Source organism: Acomys minous (genome assembly GCF_964271855.1).
Source record: "Acomys minous genome assembly, chromosome: 19".
Taxonomy (NCBI): Eukaryota; Metazoa; Chordata; class Mammalia; order Rodentia; family Muridae; genus Acomys; species Acomys minous.
The window spans coordinates 41,056,323-41,076,740 of NC_140499.1; the positions used below are offsets into that span (position 1 = coordinate 41,056,323).

The 20,418-nt window shown below is 40.5% G+C and overlaps 1 protein-coding gene, 1 long non-coding RNA gene and 1 pseudogene across 11 annotated transcripts in view; 1 reads left to right on the forward strand and 2 right to left on the reverse strand.

Moving 5' to 3' along the window:
- The window catches only part of LEKR1 (leucine, glutamate and lysine rich 1), a 158,542-nt gene that overhangs the window by 95,006 nt on the left and 43,118 nt on the right, over window positions 1-20,418 (forward strand). For all 5 annotated transcript variants that reach the window (XM_084768792.1, XM_084768793.1, XM_084768796.1 and 2 more), the window contains 2 exons: window positions 6,752-6,829; window positions 9,366-9,569. In XM_084768792.1, the coding sequence (XP_084624918.1) occupies window positions 6,752-6,829; window positions 9,366-9,569 (282 nt within the window). The remainder of the gene's footprint in view (window positions 1-6,751; window positions 6,830-9,365; window positions 9,570-20,418) is intronic.
- The window catches only part of LOC311590022, a 30,262-nt gene that overhangs the window by 8,940 nt on the left and 904 nt on the right, over window positions 1-20,418 (reverse strand). Inside the window, exons 3-5 of one of the 5 annotated variants that reach the window (XR_014776727.1) lie at window positions 19,309-19,442; window positions 17,337-17,500; window positions 12,075-12,303 (exon numbers count right to left, since the gene is read on the reverse strand). This is a non-coding gene — a long non-coding RNA (uncharacterized lncRNA). Of the gene's footprint in view, window positions 1-12,074; window positions 12,304-15,220; window positions 15,462-17,336; window positions 17,501-19,308; window positions 19,443-20,418 lie in introns of those variants that run through there. The other 4 variants (XR_014776729.1, XR_014776726.1, XR_014776728.1 and 1 more) reach the window with 4 other exon arrangements.
- LOC311590358 (small ribosomal subunit protein eS12-like) lies at window positions 12,966-13,506 on the reverse strand (annotated as a pseudogene). Its single transcript has one exon. The product of its transcript is annotated as a small ribosomal subunit protein eS12-like (transcript).

The window sequence follows — 20,418 nt, forward strand, 5'->3', positions numbered from 1 at the left end:
CAGACAGACAGAGATGTAACATACACACATAAAAAGTACCCAGGAAATATTTGTTTTAAAGTTAAAGTTAATTTATTTCGGGAATTTGAAAGTCTATATATAAACATGGTATATCTGTAATTATAATACTAAAATAAAATGCACATGATGTTTGAAAGTAAAGCACCCCATTTTACTTCTTGATGTATAATCTGGAAGCTCTGGTTTCAGTTCCCGTATTCACAAAGTTCAGCCTCATAAATATAAATATTTAGGATGCTTAGCGACCAAATGTTTGTGTTGACTGTGGCAGTTCCTAAGAACAATGTGTTTAATCAAATACTGAACAACATAAAAAGGAACAAATTCCAGAACTGCCTAATCCAATTAGTGTATAGTTAGATTATTTGTAGCAAATGCTTTGTTTTAGGAAAACAAGTGAATAGCACAGAAAGGTCAGAGGTGTGGCTGCCTATATCGGACGCCGGGGTGAAGCAAGGAGAGAGCAGGGAGCTCTTGGTGCCTTTCTTCCCCAGGCACAAGAAGTAAGTTTCTCTGAGATAAGAAACATGAAGAGACAAGATAGCAGTTGCAAAAATTAAAAATCCCTGTTCACTCTGTCTATAATGTGAGGAGGACTGCGTCCATATGGAAGTCTTGTGCGGAAAGCAGGCTCAGACCACAACTTTATTTTTATTTGCTTTATTTATTATTATAAGTGCTGTTACTTCGTGTGTGTGTGTGTGTGTGTGTGTGTGTGTGTGTGTGTGTGTGTGTGTGTGTTCTAAGGATGTGTATGCCATGGACGTGTATAGAGGTCAGAGACCAGCTTTTGTAAGTGAGCTAGTTTCCTCCTTCTGTCACACATGCCCCAGTGACTGAACTCAGGTCCTCAGTCTTGGAGACATGTGTCTTTCCCTCTGAGCCATCTCACTGGCCCAGTGCTTGCTCCATGGAGCTCAGGAAGTGGTGGGGGAGCAGGACTAGAGAGATACTGCTCTTTCAAAGGACCAGAATTTGGTTCCCAGGACTCACATTAAGCAGCTTAGAATATTCTGCACATGTAGCAGGCACCTGTATGCACACTCACACACACACACACAAAGTCCATTGTCATCGTGATGGGAAGCATGGCAGCGTGCAGACAGACATGGAGCTGGAGAAATAGCCTAGTGTTCTCTATCAAGATCAGCAGGCAGCAGGAACCCCCAAAGCCCATCCCTAGGGACACAGCGCCTCTAACAAGGCCACACCTTCTAATAGCGCCACTCCCCGTGAGCCTATGGGGCCTTTGTCATTCAAACCACCAGTCTTGTCTCCTTCCTGTTTCCTTCAGCACTGGCTTCAACTACATCAAGGTTCCTTTTGTCTGGAACATGGCTGTAGCTCTGAATACTGTTTGTAAAAGAGGCTCTCTAGCAGTAAAAGCATCTGTAGAAAAATCCCCCAAACCACCAAACAGCCTTCGTCCTCTCTGTGTGTCTGAAGCCCACTGTATCTTCTCTGTTAAATGAATTACTGGCGAGAGGAAATGGACTGCAAAAATGACCCAGCAGGATGTATCCCAGTGGGTGCTGAGATTCTGAGTCAGGGAAGAAAGCTGCAGTGGCTGTCACAAGGCAAGCAGTGCTTTGCTTGAACGGGTGGGCATTAATCATGCCCTGAAAGTCAGTTTTGGAACTTTCTACAAATTCATCTTTGTCACACTAACTATGCAATTAATGAAGGGACGACACCAAGACAATGAAAGATAAGAAGGCTGCAAAGTGCAGTCTTACAGCTATACCTGGAGGTGCAGGCCTAGAATCCAAGCTACTCAGGAGACTATGGCAGGACAAGTTAAGCTTCAGGCCTGCCTGGGCATTGTGTGACACTGTTTCTGGAGAGACATGAATAGACGGCTTCTCATTCCAGATAGGGAGCTTACTGTAGACCAAAGTATGGACGCCGTCAAAGTCTATTTGGCAAAACATTGAGCTTCTTGAGGGTTTCTTTCAGAAGCAGAAATGACTCAAAAACAGCTGCATCGCCAAAAGTCGACCTCAGCATGAGTGGCAGTTCACAAAAGCTGGAAGCCTAGAGTGCATAGTGTGGCCTGCAGGCAGCTCAACAGGTCGCAGAGTGTCCTTCCTGGGTAGCTTAGCCCTGTTCCAGTGGCCTAGTTGGACTCTGCCTCTTCCAGAAGCATCGTTAGTCTCTGCTTCTTACAGAAAGTATAGCTGACGTGTAGCTAGAGTAATAGAACTTATCGGATGAATTCCTCTTAATATATGTAAAGGGGATTTATTAGAATGACTTAGCAGCCAAGGTGCAGCTACTCCCAACACTGGCTGGCTATGAACAGAAAGTCCAAGAGTGCAGTAGTTGCTCAGTCCACAAGGCTCGATGTCTGAGCTGGTATATGCTGGCATCCTGAAGAAGTAAGCTCTAATGCCAGTGAAAGAATGGACATGCTAGCAAGGCAGGGCAAGCAAGCAAAGAGCAAAGGCTTCCTTCTTTCATGTCCTTACATAGGCTTCCAGTAGAGACGTGGTCCAGATTAGAGGTGTGTCTTCCCACCTCAAGATCCAGATTAAAGGCTTGCATCTTCCTACCTCAAATATCTGGATTGGAAATGAATCTTCCTATTTCAAATTAAACAAAAATACCTCACAGGTTTGCCCTCCATTTTTTTATTTTAGTTAATTCCTGATGCAGTCAAGTTGGCAACTAAGAATAGCCAACCTAGGTGATCTTCCTCTTCAGGTAGCTCAGTTTGTCTGAGAATGTCGTTCCATCTTTATGGTTATTTATACTTAGGGAAGGAAGCGCTAGTGGATTTGGTCAATTTCAGGGGCTTCATGAAGCTGAGTTGTTTGCTTCTGAGCCTAAGTACAGGATGAAATGCTTCACTTTCCTTTAGAACATTCTGTATCTTAAGGAACTTCCTGTTTCAAGATGGAATGTTTTATTTGGAAGAAAATTGCTATACAACAACAAAGGATACAAAGTAAGTTTATGACCAGCGTGAACAACTTAGCAACACTGTGTCTCAACATGTAAAATAGCAGAAGGGCTGAGGTTAATGCACAGTGGTAAAGAACTTGCCTGGTACACATAAGATCCTAGGTATTATTTTTGATATGTGTATATAAGGATGTGAAATGCATTACCATTATATATTATTAGCAATATTATCAAGGGTTTTGATGCTCCCGAAAATAGTGTGTGTGTGTGTGAGTGAGAGAGAGAGAGAGAGAGAGAGAGAGAGAGAGAGAGAGAGAGAGAGAGAGACAGAAAGAGAGAGAGAGAGAAAGAGAGAGAATATCAACATAAGGACAGGCAAAGACTACAAGAACAACTACCATAATATGAGAAATTTTCAGGAACTTTGAAAGTTGATGCATAGAAAGGACAGTCAAAGGATTGACTCTCTGGAGGTGTGAACAAGAAGAAACCCAGCTGTGTACTGGAAGAGGTTGAGATGCAATAGGCAGGAGCTTGCTCAAGTCATTAGCAAGTCAAGGCTGTGAGACCTAGTGAATCCTGTGGAGTTTGTGAAAACTCCTCCAGACTCTCTCATGCTAGGATCCATTTTGTATATTATTTGGGATTATCATATACTTTGTATATTTGATGTAGGTTATATGAGGAAAGGCCTTCTGAGACTTTGGAACACTTAAGCTAAATGGCCCGTCATCAAAAGCCTCCAATCAGTCAAGATAGCATTTACAGAGGCTTCCATAGGCACTCAGAATAAAGCAGTGCATGTAGGGACCCACAGGACAAAGCTCACCCCACACAGCAGGTAGCAAACTATGCCCCACCACACCAACAAAAACAGGCAGGAAAGCAGGCAAGGAATCAGAAAGCTCAGTATAAACCCAACAAAAACTTACTAAGTCTGATCCCGACCCCAGCCCTCAAAGTGACTTAGAATTCATGCCGTGAGATATAATAAATTCAAATTAGGAAACAAAAGACATTCAAGTTAGTATAACGTATATCCACTAAGTATATCCAAAATTGTATCTATAAAGGGAAAAACAACTTATGAAAAACAATCAGGAGTTGAGAGATTAAACATGTGACCATAAAAAACCATCCCTTTCATGTTAAATATGAATTCACACATTTGTCATGGGTTTAAATGAATGGAATGAATAATTGATATAATTATTAACAGTGACCTGCCAAGAATACACAGGAATGAGAGTGAGGTTTGTGCAGAATCTTACTTCACTCAGTATGCTTATGTATTTCCTGAAGATTGTGTTTATTTCCATGACTGCAGTAAAAGGAACAAATTCATTTAAAGTATTTTGGAATTTGTAAATTAGTAAGTAATATAGCATTTGTCCACCTCTTATCCACATGGGTTGTGCTTCAAGACGTAGTGCCAAGCGAGATACAGTAGCCTAGTGCTTTAATCACAGCACTTAGAAGGCAGAAACACATGGATCCCTGTGAGCTCCAGTCTGATCTGGTCTACATTGTGCATTCCAGGACAGCCAGAGCTACATAATGAGACCCTGTCTTAACAACAACAACAACAACAATAACAACAGCAACAACAAAGGCTTAGTCCTAAACCACCACCATTAGTATTAAACCCTACACAAACAAGAGTTTTTCCTGTGCTTTCTTCCATAGTTACCTTTTTATTGCTGTGATAAACCCCATGACCAAGGCAACTTATGAAAGCATTTAATTTGGCTTCCAATTTCAGAGGGTTGCAGTCCATGACAGCAGGAACAGCCGAGAGTTCACATCTTGATCCATAAGCAGGAGCAGAGAAAGGGCACATTGGGAATGGTACTAGCCTTTTGAAACTTCCAAGTCCACCCCACAGTGACACACCTTCTTCAACAAGACTATACCTCTTAATCCCTCCCTAACAGCCCACCAACTATATTCAGACCAAGTATTTAGACATTTAAGCCTATGGGGCCATTTTTATTTCACCACACCTGTATACTTATGATAAAGCTGAACTTGTATATCAGGCACAGAATAAGATAAATGGCTAAGAATAGAGTTACGGTGTAAGGAAAGTTGTAGGAATAGATCCTCTTCATATCCTATTACACTGTGTTCACTCTCTTATGAGATACTTACCTGATGAAGAGTGGTGAGTGCCACTGTGATACGGTCCTAGGCTGCCATACAAAGATTATATAAAAGCAGACACTATGATAAACAGCGGTGGTCCTGATACCTGAGCAGGACCAAGAGAGTTGAAGATGGATAGCATCAATAATGTGAGCATCCAGGTCAAAGTGATGACTACCCTTGGCAGGATGGGATGGGACAATAGATTTCAAAACAGTAGTCAGAACTGTGAACAATTTAAAACTTACTAATTAGGTCTGAAACATTCTGTTTGTATTTTTTAACTGTTGTAGAATAGCAGAAACTTCGGAAGGCAAAGCCACAGACGTGGAGAGGGGACCACTGAATGTCTAAAATAGTTACACACAGTACATTTTCTAATCTGTGGACCCTTGTGACATACCTATACTTTATTAGCAGCTGTCACCTCTCACTGAACAGTCTGTGCTACCGTAGGCTTCTGACGATCACGATGACTAGTTTGTGAAGGCCTAGCTTGCCATTCAAACCCAGCTAGACACTCTGGTATTGGAGCTTTTGCTCTTATTAGCATATAACTTCATTTTCTGATTTCCCCAGTACCTTTGTGATGATTTGAGAATTTTTGTCTGGCACGCACAATGTGACCTGTGACCTGGTAGTATTCTGCTGTCACTATGGACAGCTACTTGTTACATGGTCTCATCTCAAGTAGTGTCCTGGTTAGCTATGGCTGTGATAAGCACCATGACCAAAAGTGACTTACGAAGGAAAGAACTTATTTGATCTTATTGCTTACAGTCCATTCTAATGCAAGGGCAGGGCAGGAGTTCAAGGCAGGAACCTAGAAGCAGAGACTGCCCCAGAGACCTTGGAGGAATGCTGCTAATTGACTGGCTCCCTCTGGCCTGCTCAGCCCGCTTTCTTCTATGACTGAGGGGTGGCACCACCCACAGTGGTCTGGGTCTTCTCACATTAATCAAGAAATGCCACAGGTGAATCGGGTGGAAGCATCTTCTCAGTTGAAATTGCCTCTTCCCACATGACTCCAACTTGTGCCAAGTTGAAAAAACAAAAACAAAACAAAACTAATGGCAGGCGAGTAACCTGGCTGGTCTTACACTACAGATTATCTCCAGGGCACCAGCTCCATCACATTTCAGTTATTTTATTTTCACCTGGGCTGTGTGGAATCTGCCCTGTGCACTTGAAGTTTGGAAACCAGCAGAGCCCATAATCGAAGCTACCTCTCCTAACCTATCTTTTATTCAGGCTTAACACTTCACGTCACTTCCAGCAGTTGAGGCCCTGGTTCTTAGGGCCAGAAAGACTGGCATTTTCTGCCAGAGTTTTGGTTGCCCTGCATGGTTCGTACTGAGACTGAGCCCAGGCTTAAAATGCTGTACCATACAATCTGACTCTACAATGTCTCTTCAGTCCAAGAGTCACTTCCCTCCAGACTCTCCCCACTTTTATCAGTTCCCTGATACTGTAAGATGGGCTCTTGCTTGTTCCTTTGTGGGGTTTGTTTGATCATGTTCAGAGTGTACCCTTCTTAGTTAAACACAACGCAGCTGATAGGCGCTGATCTGGTTAAGTGTGTCTTTAGATAATAATATAACAATGTGAAAATTTTAAGATATACAAAAATTTTTATTGTGAAATAATTCATTTTAACTATTTCAAAATCCTTTTGCCTTAGGAAAAAATCTAATGATGCTGATAACTCTCAAAGAGAACTTAGAAAACTGAAGTTTGAGTCCGTTATTTCAGAATCAAGGTATATACTGAAATTTTTAAATAAACATTTTAATAACTGAATTTAAACAATATTTTGAAGATCCTCTTATTGAGAATATGCATGCCTGCTATTTTCTTGCTTACGTATGTAATGCCTAATTTGGACCTCTAGTATCTCACAGCCGTCCCTTGTCTCTGTCTCCACTTATACTGGTGTTACTGCTTTTTTCTTTGTGGTGACAAAAATAACTGGCAAAAGTGACTTAAGGGGAAAAGAGTTTATGTTTGACTCGTGGGTTCAGAAGGAACAGGGGTCACTCCATGGGGTGTGAGGTGTATGTAGTCAGGAAACAGAGATAAGTGCTGGCGCCCAACCTGCTTCTCCTTTTCTTTCAGCCTGTGAGATAATATCTCCCACATTCAGGGTAGGTCTTCTTTGTCTACTAGACCTTTCTCAGAGCAGCCTTACATATACCACCAGAATATTTCCATAATCATTCTACATCCTGCCACCTGACAGGAAGATGTACAGTTGCAGCTCTACCCTTGTTACCTTGGCTTCCAAACTTACTACTGTATATCTTATCCTTCCACTCTGGCTCCTGAAGTTTGTTTCTCATCTTGGAATGCATACCTATAGTCTTTAAAAATCCCAACACTTTCCCAAAATCCAAAGTCTATTCTATTCTGAGACCTAAGGCAATCTTTTAAATCAGCTACTGTAAAATAAGAATATTTATATAGCTTCACAGAGTAAGCATTCCCATTCCAAAGGGGAGGAACAGAATTTTAGCAAACTAAGATTTGACCAAAGCAACTCAAAACCCATCAAGACAAACACCAAATCCTACAGGTCCACACGGCACACCTGGGGCTTGTAATAGAATTATCTGGGCTCTAATGGCCTTCGACAGCACCTGTCCCTCCAAGTATGCCTCCCGCAGTACACATAGCCTTTCTCCTGAGCTTTCTCCTTGCCATGCCTGTAGCGTCCCTCAGCACATGCCCTGTCTATGATCCTGGCCTCTCCAATATCATGTGCTCTCCATTGCAGCTTTGGCTTCACCTTCACAGCTTTCCCCAGAGCCTGCGGGCCTGCCTTGTGGGGAATCCAACCTTCCCCTGCATTACCTAGCCTCAGCAGCTTTTTTTGTTTTTGTTTTTGTTTTTGTTTTTGAGACAGGGTTTCTCTGTGTAGCCCTGGCTGTCCTGGACTCACTTTGTAGACCAGGCTGGCCTCGAACTCACAGCGATCCACCTGCCTCTGCCTCCCAAGTGCTGGGATTAAAGCGTGCACCACCACTGTCCGACTAGCCTCAGCAGCTTAATGGACCATGTGGTGGAAGTTTCCACGCCTCCCTGAGAATCCCTGTATTTTCCATGCCTATATCTCGAGTACCAGGTAGATGGCACTACCTGGTTCTGTTCCTGTACCTAATGCCTATTCCGATGTCTTTTTATCTGAGACAATGCTTCTAAAGCTATTGTTTTCACACAAAGACTCCCTTGGGGCCTTTTCAGCTCAGTCTCTCTTTTAAGTGAATATGCATATTTTGATGTGGGAGGGGCCCCGTTCTCATTTTCTCATAGAGTTTGAGGCTTGTCTTGAGTGGCCTGAGACTTTAACAGCTACAACTGTTTTGTCTGCACCTGCTTTATCAGCAACTTTAAACGGACAGTCCTTTCTTCATCAAACTGCATGTTTCTCATATCACTCTGCTTTACTTGTCACTCCCTGTCACTGTAGATCTGAACAGAACAGTGAGCAGCAGCCATGACACAGCCTGACAGTTATCTGGTCTCACTTTTCCTCAACCAATTAGTCCTTTTGTTTTGAATTCCATCTCACTCAAGTTCTCAGGACATGAGGGAAGTCATGTGCATTTCCCTCAGCATTTTGAGAGGTTTGTTTTCTACTGGAGTGGCCCAGTACACTCTGCTCGCAGCAGTCCCAGGCTTCTCTGGCCCTAACTTCCAAACTGTTTCATATTCTTCCCACAGCCAGTTCCCAAGGCCTAAGAACTACATGGTTCGTTATCTCACTCTGTGGTGCCAACTTCCTTTTCTCATTTCATGAACACAGTACCTTTAAAAAAAGACAACTTAAGGATCACTTTGTTTGTTTTGGATCACTTTAAAGATAAGTACAGCCCATAATGACAGGGAAGGCATCGTAGCAGAAGCATGAGGCAACTAGTTACATCATCTACAGTCAAGAAATAGAGAGCAGTGAATTATGGGAATACATATTCCTCTTTCTTTTTATTCAGTATGGACCCTGGGCCATGAAATGGTGTTGCCTATATTCAAAGTGAGTCTTCCCTCCTTATTTAAACCTTTCAGAAACACGCTCATAGACATTTGCAGACACCATGGTGGTGCTCAGCTCAGCCAAATTGGCAATGAAGTTAGTTATCACAGTGGGAAAAGTTTAATACCATTGAACTGTTTGTAACATCTTTGTTTTTTAGTATAGTTATAATGAAAAGTATAGTATAAGACTTTGTCGTATAATTATAAAGTCATAGTATCTAGTGCGTGCTTGTGAGTTTTTTTTTTTTTTTAATTCCTTTTAGGCACAAAAGGCTACTTAAAGAAAAGGAAGACTCTTTAACTACTTGTCAACAACTTTACAAAACTTTACAGGAAGAGCTGACTACAAAAGAAAGACAAGAAGAAGATATAAAAAGAAGAATCAACCTCACAGAAAATGAACTAGAGCTGAGCAAAGCTCTCCTGCACCAGACACAGGAGGAAATTGTAACACTGAAAAATGAAAGGTGCAGTCAACAATAAGTCTTCTAAAATATTTTCTCTTAAATAAGCATTCAATATATATTTGAAACTTTAGTGTGGGTATAATAACAGTAAAGTCAGGAAGTAAGACACATTTCACATGTTAGTTCACTGAGCTCCATTACCTCACTTTCAAGTGATTCCTGTAGAGAGGCTCCCAGTTAGTCAAAGCAGAGATGGTGTTTAGGTTGCATTGTTCTCAGAATTTTATTCAACATTTGATCATCTGTGAATATTTGTAATCTCACCCCAAAATTGGTGGATGCTATTTTTAACATAAAAATGTTTGTTTTCTTTTTACTACTTTTCCTTTTTATTGGCTTCTTTTTATCCATCCTTCTGATATTCCCATAAAGGTGGCATCAATGGGACTAAAAGCATTCTAGCCCAGACTCTCAGGGTAGCTTTGTTCTGATCATTTGCCTTTGAATTAGCATTTTCTATAGTAACATTTCAACTCTGATTTCTTTCTTATTTTAATTTGCCTAGAATGTCTTCACTCATTCGCTCTGAACCCTTCTGTTTTAATTGTATATCTAACACTTAGCATAACATTTGGTTTTTCCCCTGTTGTTAATTTTTAAAATAAGGGCACAGAGGGTGTTCCTTTTACACATATTGATCTAATTTTACTTTTTATTATTCTCTGTACATAGGAAGCTGATTATTTGTTGGCTATTTGTTATTATATATATATATATTTTAATGTATGTATTGCTTTGTGTGTGTGTGTGTGTGTGTGTGTGTGTGTGTGTGTGTGTATGTGTGTGTGTGTGTACACAATACCACAGCATACAGTGGAACTCAGAGGACAACTTTGTACATCTGGTTCTCTCCTTCCGCGCTTATGCGTGTCCAGTGGTCAAATTGAGATCTATAGGCCGTGATCAACCACCATGCTGGCCCTCTTCTATCATCTTAATCTCATTAAAAGTTTTTGTTAACTTGATAAGTATCATTTATAGATCTTGAAAATTGTTTATTCTCCTTCATAAGTATAGCTATTTTCTGAGACTAAATCTGGGATAGGGCTACAGCAATAGATAGCAGGCATGTTATAACTAGGTAACTGGGTTTGTTGCCCAGAGCTCTTTCTCCCCCACATAGCGGTGGACCATTGGAGTCGCCTGTTTATACTGTAGGCTAAAAGGTCTTCACAGTTCTCTAAGAAACCAGGCTTGTCTCTGGTGCTATCTAGGCTAATTTTTATTTCTTCTTCTCTTTGATTAAGTAACAACTGCAGAACTAATGTCACCCACATTTCTTCTCCTTTTTGAGAGATCAGTTAACCTGATTCTTGCAATGATGTTGTCTTTGTACGTATCTGGCTCTTCATCAACCCTTTTCTTCTGAATTTCATTATTACATAGTATCCCCTCAAACAGCATAATAGAAGCTTCAATCTAATAAGCAAGACATTTAGAACAGTCAGGCTTATTAAAGGATTACCTGCTGGAAGACTGAGCATTCATAAGCATAAAGGAAACTTCTGTGTGGACACAGAAAATTCACGATCAGTATAATTTAGGCATACATTATAGTATATATCATAAACATATTAGAAATATATTCTGATGGCCCTAGGCACATCAATAATTTCAGACATATCCTCCCTGTCTTTTTAATATGGGTTAATAACCAATGGCCATAACGATTGCCTGTTGTCTAAAAACAATTATGTATTCTATAAAGAACACACATAATTAGAATCCTCAAAAAGATACACTGTAACAGAGAAAAGCCTCAGAAGTCTTAGGTTTAGAACATGAACATCTGAACGATTCTCACTCTCTGGGATTCCCTGATTTCAATGATGCTGGCTTAGCGAGGCTTATCTGTGTACTCGGGTGAGTGCTGCTTGTTGAGCTCCTCCTATCTCCTAAATGTTTCTGAAACTCTCCTCTGAGAATCAGTCTAAGTACACATGGTTGACATTGTCATCAGTGTGATGAACATTCTCCCTTTAGGAGCAAATCAATAAAACTTAGAAGCAGCAGGAAGTAATTAGACATATTTCATATTAGACACACAGAAAGACTTACAGCTGCCCATGGTGGTACACACCTGTAATCCCAGCATGGAGGAGGCTGAGGCAGGAGGATCACTGCAAGTTTGCAGCCAGGCCAGGCCAGCCAGGGCTACACAGTATGACCCTCAAACAACAACAAGGAATTCAGTGGTACTGCAAGGGCTCTGTACTTTGTGGGCTTTTAAGTTGAACAAACAGATTTACACTCCCAGCATGGCCACTGTCAAGCTTGGGCAACTCAGTTTAGTTAATCCATTTTCTTATGTGCAGACTGGGCATACTATTACCAGCTGTCCTTTGTGGGTGCTAAAGCATGTGGCAGTGTGCCTTGTAGGTTATAGACACTCTGAAGCATTGCTTCTTCTGCTTTCTTAGAACACTGGCTCCTTAAAGCATCATTTTTTATGCCTATTGTCACCATGATGATACTCAGCAAATATCTGTTGAATTCAGTATTATCTGCTTTATTCATGAGACGTAACAATTAATCCTTGGAGTGATTCCGCACTGACGTCATTATCAGAACATAGCATTACTAAAGGAAGGGCCTGATACTATCTTCAATAGTACAACCAGTGCTTCTCCCAGACCTGCCATTCTCTCTGGTTTCCTGTTCCCGAGCAGCTTACTTGCTATCTTCTTAGCTTCTTATGCTGTCACACACTTGCTGTTTCTAATGGAGGCAGGAGCTGTGACAAAATCAAAATTATCTCTTTGATTGACAATGTGAAGACATCTCTAAAAGAACAACTTGTGAAATAGGGCTTAAAGCTGTTGTTTTGGCATTCTGGTTTGACGTTTGTTTGCAGTTACATTTTTAACTATAATTAAGGGAATCTAAAATTTTGCATTTTTATATAAGAAATTAGTCTCATTTTTTCCTTAGGCCTGAGAATTTAAAAGTTAGCTTTTAAAATAAATACCCTTAATTGCAAGTACATCCTAATTTCCCTATTGTGTCAACTCTGAAAATGTTAATTTAAAAAATTCTGGTGAGATTGCAGGGTAGAGTGTTAGATATAGAAAGCCAGAGTTAGTTCCCTTTAAGAAGCTTGCAGAAGAAAGACAGCATGACACCCTTGCAGGAAGCCTTACATTGTCACAAGCTTGCACTAGCTTGGCCACTGGTGAGTCCTCCCTCCTCAGACTCTCTGGTCTTCATGCCTTTAACAATGGGAGAAATATATGCGCCTGTTTCTAGGGAATGATAAGAACCATCGCCCTCCCAGAACCAAGAGCAGCTCCTGGCACACAGCAGGCACTCGGTGTGTATCTGCTAGCTGGATGAGATGATTGCATCCTCATCAAACCGCTGATCACAGGGGTTGAAACTGAGACGCTCCTCCCAAACTTTCTCGGGCTTCTGACTTTGCCGAAAAATAAGAGCTGGGAGTTCAGTGGCTGTGCAAGACTCTGATGGAAATCTCCTTTATTTGATTCTTTTGTTGTTGTTGTTCAAATGAGCAAAAGTTTTATTTATTCATTTCTTGCATTTGAAGTACTCCTCGATGACATCCTTGGCCTGAGATTCTTTGCCAGAGCCCTTAGCCACTACACAACTGCAACCAACCACTTTCCGTGGCTTCCCCTCTTGATCAATTTTACAGAGGCCTGCCTATTCCCCCAGTTTCTTGCTGTCATCATTCTTAATCAGGTTGGTCTGGTGCTCAGCACACGGTGCCTCCACCAGTTTGACGTACACGGGCTCATCGCAGTTGGATGCAAGCCTGGCGCTTGTCTAAGGCTTTGGCAGCTTCTCATAGGCCGTGTGCCAGGCCATCGTGGAGGAGGGTGGTCTTCAGCACCTCTTGAAGAGCAGTGTTGATGTCCATTACACCTCCAGCAGCAATGCCTTACTCGGCCATGGCGGTGGATTACGGTTGAGGCGGAATTTTGAACACACCTGAGCCTCCACCTCTGCGCAACTCAGCGGTGGCAGGGGAAAAGCCTTTATTTGATTCTTAGTAAGACTCAGATTTAGGCATTTCCTATAATCCTAAGGTATCAACATCTCTGGAGCCAGTTCTGAAGAAGTCCAGTATCTTCATGGATGTAGCTTTAGCTTTTTGAGACATGGATAAACCTTTATAATTAGTGATTTTATCTTTTCTAATTCCTCTAGGATTATCCTCTTGTATATAACTCTTAAATTACATAGGAATGCTTGCTCTTATCACTGTGTTATAGTCTCAGTGTCCAAGTCTTTCCATTGGTATACTGCCTGAGTGTGGTTTTCAACTGGGGAATCAGGATTAATCATCACTATATACATTATTCATTGCAAACTTTATTCTAATCAAGGATAGTGAGTTCTTAGAACATCACATAGGCATTTGCTCTGCCTTGTTCCATTAAAGGCTTCTTAAAGCCAGGAACAGAAGCTCAGCAAGCAATCAAAGAGGTAGAAAGGTCTTCATTCTGATTACAGCAGGTTCAAACACAATTTCCCTCACAGTTATAAATCCATAGGATAATGGTTTACTTAACTCCTTGGACTCCATGGGGATGTCCTAACAATCCTTCACAATCCTTTGTAAATGTAGTGAATAATGTTCACTTTTTAAACCTTGTTGAACCTGGTCCACCTGTATTTCAGCTGCTATAGTCTATTGGAACAACGATTTGTGCATAGGAGACTGAGTATAGAATGTATTCTAAGTTTGTGGTATTAAAATTCAAACTGTCTTGAGGGAGACTAGAATTCAGACACCTCAAATATTCAGTATAAACTGATGACGTGACTGCTCTATGGTATGAGTAATGGAAAGGGTTTTGTTATAGATAGATAGATGGATAGATAGATACATAGATAGATACATAGATAGATACATAGATAGATACATAGATAGATAGATAGATCAGCCCGAGGCATCTGTAAGAAGTCAGAGCAGAGAGAGAAAGAAGTAGACTGAACATGGTCAGTAGAGTGGACTTAACCACGAGAGAAGCAGGAACAGAGAGAAACAGAGAAAGGGAGCTCAAGGGCAAGACGAAGAGAGAGGGAAGACGTGGGAGAGAGGCAGGAAACAGAGCATAGTCCAAGTAACTGGGTTCTGAGGAGAATGAGTTGCCTTGGGAAGGGAAACCTGTGAGCTAGAGGAGTGTAGGGTAGGAGAGGAGTGGGAAGAGCTAGGGTGCTAGTGCTCATGGACTCTGCAACGTATAGCAAGTACTTGTGATACTTGTGATGCTGAGGGGTCCTGGAGGCCAGCATGGGCTTTGGTATGCTAATAGGCACCCTAGGTAGCTATATGTCTCTTCTGCCTTTTGGAATTTGGGTAAGTGGAATTTCCTTTGGACCTGACAAGGACCATCTGCTTTGCAGCAAAGGTAACATCTAGTGTTACACATGGGCACCATCTAGAAATATTCATTGGAATTTGTTCAAAGAGAAAATGTTTAAGAAATAAAGTGAGGGGGCTGGAGAGATGGCTCAGCAGTTAAGAGCACTTCCTGCTCTTTCAGAGGACCATAGTTCAGCTCCCAGTACCCGTGTTGGGCAACTCACCACCCTCTGTAACTTCAGCTCTAGAGCATCCTGTGCCTTGTTTTGGCCTCTGCAGGCACTTGTACTCAGGTATACAAATCCACACAGGCACACATGTACACATGAATAAAAATAAAATAAATATTTTTAAAAAGTGAATCCAAAACAAGAAAGAAATTGTACCAGATTGTCAGAACCCTTCCATCTGTCCACTTTTATTGAATGCAGGGATGGCCATATCTAGTCCATGATCCTGTCCTTATTGATAATCAGTTCCATTTTAATTGAAGTGCTTCTTTATTTCTGTTGATAGCTGCTCATTATCTTGATCAAACTTACTATAATATTCTAGAGTTGTACCTAGTTGAATGATATTACTTAAAATTAGATGTATATTTATGTATCATTAATTTAGTAACAAATAACCATATATTTAGTGGCTAAGGAAACATAAACAGTATCTTACAGTACTTCTGTCTTGTTAGAAGTTCAAATAACTTCCTATTAATTAAAAACATGTTCATCAGAGAACTAGGAAGAGACTTAGAAGACAAGCAATAGCTAGGGGTAATATATTTACAAAAGATAGATCTATGAAAGTATTTGTTTGCAGAATATAAAAAGAATATTTGAAACTCAGTTTTATGAATGTAAGCAACCTACTAAAATGTGACAAAAAGATTTGTGCAGACATTTTACTAAACAAGGCCAGTCAGCACACAAAGACATGTGACATTCCATACCTACGTATTTATCAAAGGAAAATGAAGCATACAAGTGTGCGTAGGTTCAGTGGCTTCACTTGTAATGAAAGTCTATGGATCAATCTAACTATTCATCAGTAGATGAATAGAGAACAAATTGTGGTTGCCATTTGTACAACACAATGCTACTCAGAATAAAAATAAATGCACCAAGTATGCATAGTACAGCATAGATAAATATAGAAAGATTGTGCTGAATAAAAGATGCTAGAATAAAAAGAACACACTCTATGGTTAGTTCCATACATCTAAAAAGCATAAATATATCCTGAAAGTGAATGATAAACAGCAAGCAAACCATAGATTCGCTGTAGGTAACACAAGGAAGAGTAGAAGATTACAAGGGAGGAGGGATGGGGAGATGTCTCGGCAATTAAGAGAGTTACTGTTCTTGCAGAGAATCTAGGTTCAGTTTCCAGAATCCACAAGGTGACTCATGACCATGTATAGCTCCATTTCCAGGGGATCTGATGCGCAGTTGTCTGATCCACAGACACCAAGCACACACATAGTACTCAGACGTGCATGCAAACACTCACACACGTAACAGTAAAACAAATCAAAGAAAGAAGAGAAGTGGATTGCAAAGATGTACGACCTTCCCTGCCATCTTTGGATGCAAAGTTTCTTAGTGCTTTGAAAAGGAGATCCCCAACAGGACAAAGTCCTTAATGCCCTCTAACATGGCCAAGCTCAACAATGACAGAGAAGCTCATCCCATTCAGAGGGGGAAAGTAAAGCTATGAATAAAACTAGAGCTGAAATGTTGTTGCTAGTGTGATGTTGAATTTATTTATTAATTCTAGAAGGCTCCATTATGACTTGGCTAGCTCCCCAATAATTGAGATAGAGACCTATTGATTTATTAAACAGCTTTAAGTATAATAACTGGGCAGGTATGATTTAAACTAATTTTCTAAGCTAGTCTGGCTACCTCCCACCTGCATCCTCCAAGTTACTTGCCGATATTCATCCTGTCCGGCCTGGATCTGCTCAATCAGGCCACTTCCTCTCCATCTTTTACTTTTCTTCTCTTTTCTTCTTCTCTTCAGGCTTCGTAGTCCCTACCTCAGACCCCAAGCTTCGGAACCAAAGCTCTGCCTACTTCTCTTCTGCCCAGTTACAAGCTGTCCAACCTTCTTTATTAACCAATCAAAGATAATTGGGGAGCGGAGTTTACACAACAAAGTCTGGTGTAAGTGAGAGAATGCACTCGTCTGGGCTGCAGCCAGATCCACTTGTATCCGTAGCACCAGGCCAATCCCCAACACTAGTAGGAGAAGCCACCACAGTTGAACCAAAAAATGTTTCCCAGTCCAGAGTTCAGAGTTGGGCAGTGCTCTGCTGGCCTAGGTGAGCACTCCCGAGTGGCCAGTGTGCCTCCCATTATAGTAGAGGGCTGTGGGTCAGGTGGCTTACAGAGTGCCTCCCACTATAGTAACAGACTATGCTAAACACACCTAGTTCTTACCAGAGTCGGTCACTTGACATTGAAATGTCAACAGAAGTTTTCAAATATCTGTTTTGATTGTTTCTCTTTTCTGTCTGCTACAAAAGCCCACTCCTCAGATAAGACTTGCTCCTAGTTAGGATCTTAAGACAATACCTCTGGAGGTGAACAGCAGACAGCACATTCTGTGAGCAAAAAATAAATATTTGTGTTATATGACATGAAATTTCAGGTGTAAGGCTTGAGGTATTATTTCACTAAAACAGCAGTCAGGTGGAAAGCTGGGTACATGAGTCATACTTGAATTTATCTGAGCTGCAGATAAAATTTAGGAGTTGCCAGCACCTACATCAAATTAGAAGATGAGCCTGCAGCAGAGAAATGTCCCGGAGGAACACCATGACCTATGTGTTTACGGCTGCCTCACCTCGTCACCCAGAGCCTGGTCATTCTGCCTTACTTTCTCCGCTCCAGCCTAAAGAAGACAAGCAGAGCACGCGCCTGCCTCACAACCAAAGGCGACCTTCTTTCTTAGTTCTCTGGACTTTAAACAGCTGCAGGAACTAATAGATATGTAGAAGGCTCATTAAGTATTAAGAAGTCCGGCCCAGTGGACATCGTCACCAACCACTGAGCTCAGGACAGAGAACCTCCCGCCAGCCTTGAAGCCCCTGGGTTTCTCCCCAGCCCCATCTAGTTTTCCCTTCTGCTGTGGTAATCTTCAACCTGAAGTTTTGCTTCTCAACAAATTAGGATAAAAAGAAACACCCTCAAAAAATTGATAAAGAACATCTTCAAACCTAGAAGCCTGTTATACCCCAGATTCTCTGTAATTTTTTATCAGTTGTGTTTCTAGTCCTAAAAGTATTAGACTTTACACATGATTTATCTTCATAGAATTAGGTTCTGGAGCTAGGGATACTGCTGGGGGCTAGCACTTGCTGAGCATACGGGAAACCCTGGGTCTGATGCCAGGTGCACACCCCAAACTCATACTGTGTGCATCGTTCTGTGCTTTCTTCTTTGTGTTCAGTGTTCAGTCCCAGAGACTCATGGCCAGTATGTAAAGGACCATCGTTTGCCAGTCTGTATTGTAGCCTGAGGGACACCACCATTTATCCAGTCTGCATCAGCTTTCTCTCATAAGTTTTAATATGCAGAAGTTCCATTGTTGCTTAGTTCTAAGGATATCTAAATACTAATTATGATTTTTAGTTTGATCTATAGCTTATTCAGAAACATTTAAATTTTTGCAAGTACATGGTGATATCTTATTTATATTTTATAACTGGTATTTGCTTACAGAATATTTGATTACAGAATGTAGGCTGTATCTTATAAGGAATATAATTAAGATGTATACTTTTAAAAAGTTACAATGTTAATAGCATAAAATAATTGGATGAAATAAAATTTAATAACACACATCATCAATTAAATGTGCAATCTTTCGCACACAATGAACACAAGTTATGAAAGAGGATATAAAGCTAATTGTTTTTCTAGTTATAACTCTGTCATAGGTTTTTAACTTTTGATGGAAGGGAAGTACATAAAAATATGTTATTCAGTGACAGTATAAAATCCAATGTGACACTCACCTGCTTCTGTTCCCAACGGCAGCTCCAACAGTAAAAAAGCTAATTAAGGTGTATAGTCTTTGGGTAGGTCTGGTTAGTTTTAGTGTGTGTGTGTGTGTGTGTTTTTTAATTTTTCTATATTTTTTATAATGTTTAAAAGTTATTGTAGATACTTCAGATTATGGGTTTGAATCTTCAGTGTCACACAGCACATCTCCATTTGGACTAGCCATCTTTAAGTGCCTAATAGCCTATGATACTAGATAGTGCAGGTCATAGTAAAATGGTTGCTTACGATTTTTAAAAATATGATGACATTTATTTTCTGGCCTAATATGTACACAACTTCATATGAACTAGGAAATAATTATGTGTTTTTCCACAACTTGCATACAAGGGTTCTGCATACTAACCTCAAGTCAGCCTTCCTGTTTGCAGTCAGTCTTCTCTCCTTACCACATTCTCTCCATCGGCCCTCCCGTGTGCGTTACAATTCCTGCAGGGTCTACAATGTGCAGTGTGTGTTTCCATAGTACCTGTAGGGACGCTGGAATGAAGTTTTTGTAACTAAAGGAGCCACGTTAACTTTGACTACAGTAGTGTGGATTTGGCAGTTTCCTTTTACAGCGATGTCAATTTCTTTATTTTGGAGATATTTCAAGTTGCTGCATCTAAGTTTAAGACACTCATAGTAAAATTAGCCCATCAGCATTTCAGCCCCCCAAATAATGGCTTTAGCTCTAAAAGTCTATTCCTGGTAACCCTGGAATATGTAGCTATTAAGTGTTTTCCACACATTTCATCTCCATCTTTACCCGCCTTGTTTTAGGGCATTTTGTATGAAGAACACAGCACTACAGTTGCTTGTTAAGTTTATTTGTATTGCTTTCTCTCTCCTTTTGCCACTATTTGTTATTATTATTTTAATCTTTCTATTCACTCTCTCTTTTCTTTTTTTTCTTTTTTTTTTTTTTTTCTCTCATTATAGGCTTTTGGGGGAAGAATTATTAGAGTCTTATGTATTTTCTTGGCACTTTTTTTCACTAGCAATCTATTCCATTTTTATTATTTTAGTTGTTATTGTTGAGATTCTATCATACATATTTAATGAAGTCTAAAATTAATATCTTGAATTCATTTCAAACAATAAAAAGAGCAAAGCCCACAAGAGCTGATATCCTCTTGACACAGCCTGTATTTTTCCCAGTTTGCTGGAGTTTTTTGTTAGTCCCTCTAATTGCACATAATCAAAGTTACTTTATACAGGTAATATTAACCTATACATACTATTTTCCAGCCTGCTACATAACTTTCATGGTTTCATGGCATAGTACAAAATAAAAATGTAGACCCTTTCATTCATAAACTGCAAGGTTTTTCCTGTAACAGGCTGCTCTTCAACCTGTTATGGTGGCTTTGTTTTTATTTAATGTCACACTTGCTCAGACACAGCACTATCAGAGTATAAGAATAGGCTCGGACTGGTGTGGTATCTACATACAAGCCCTGCTCCCACCTGAAGC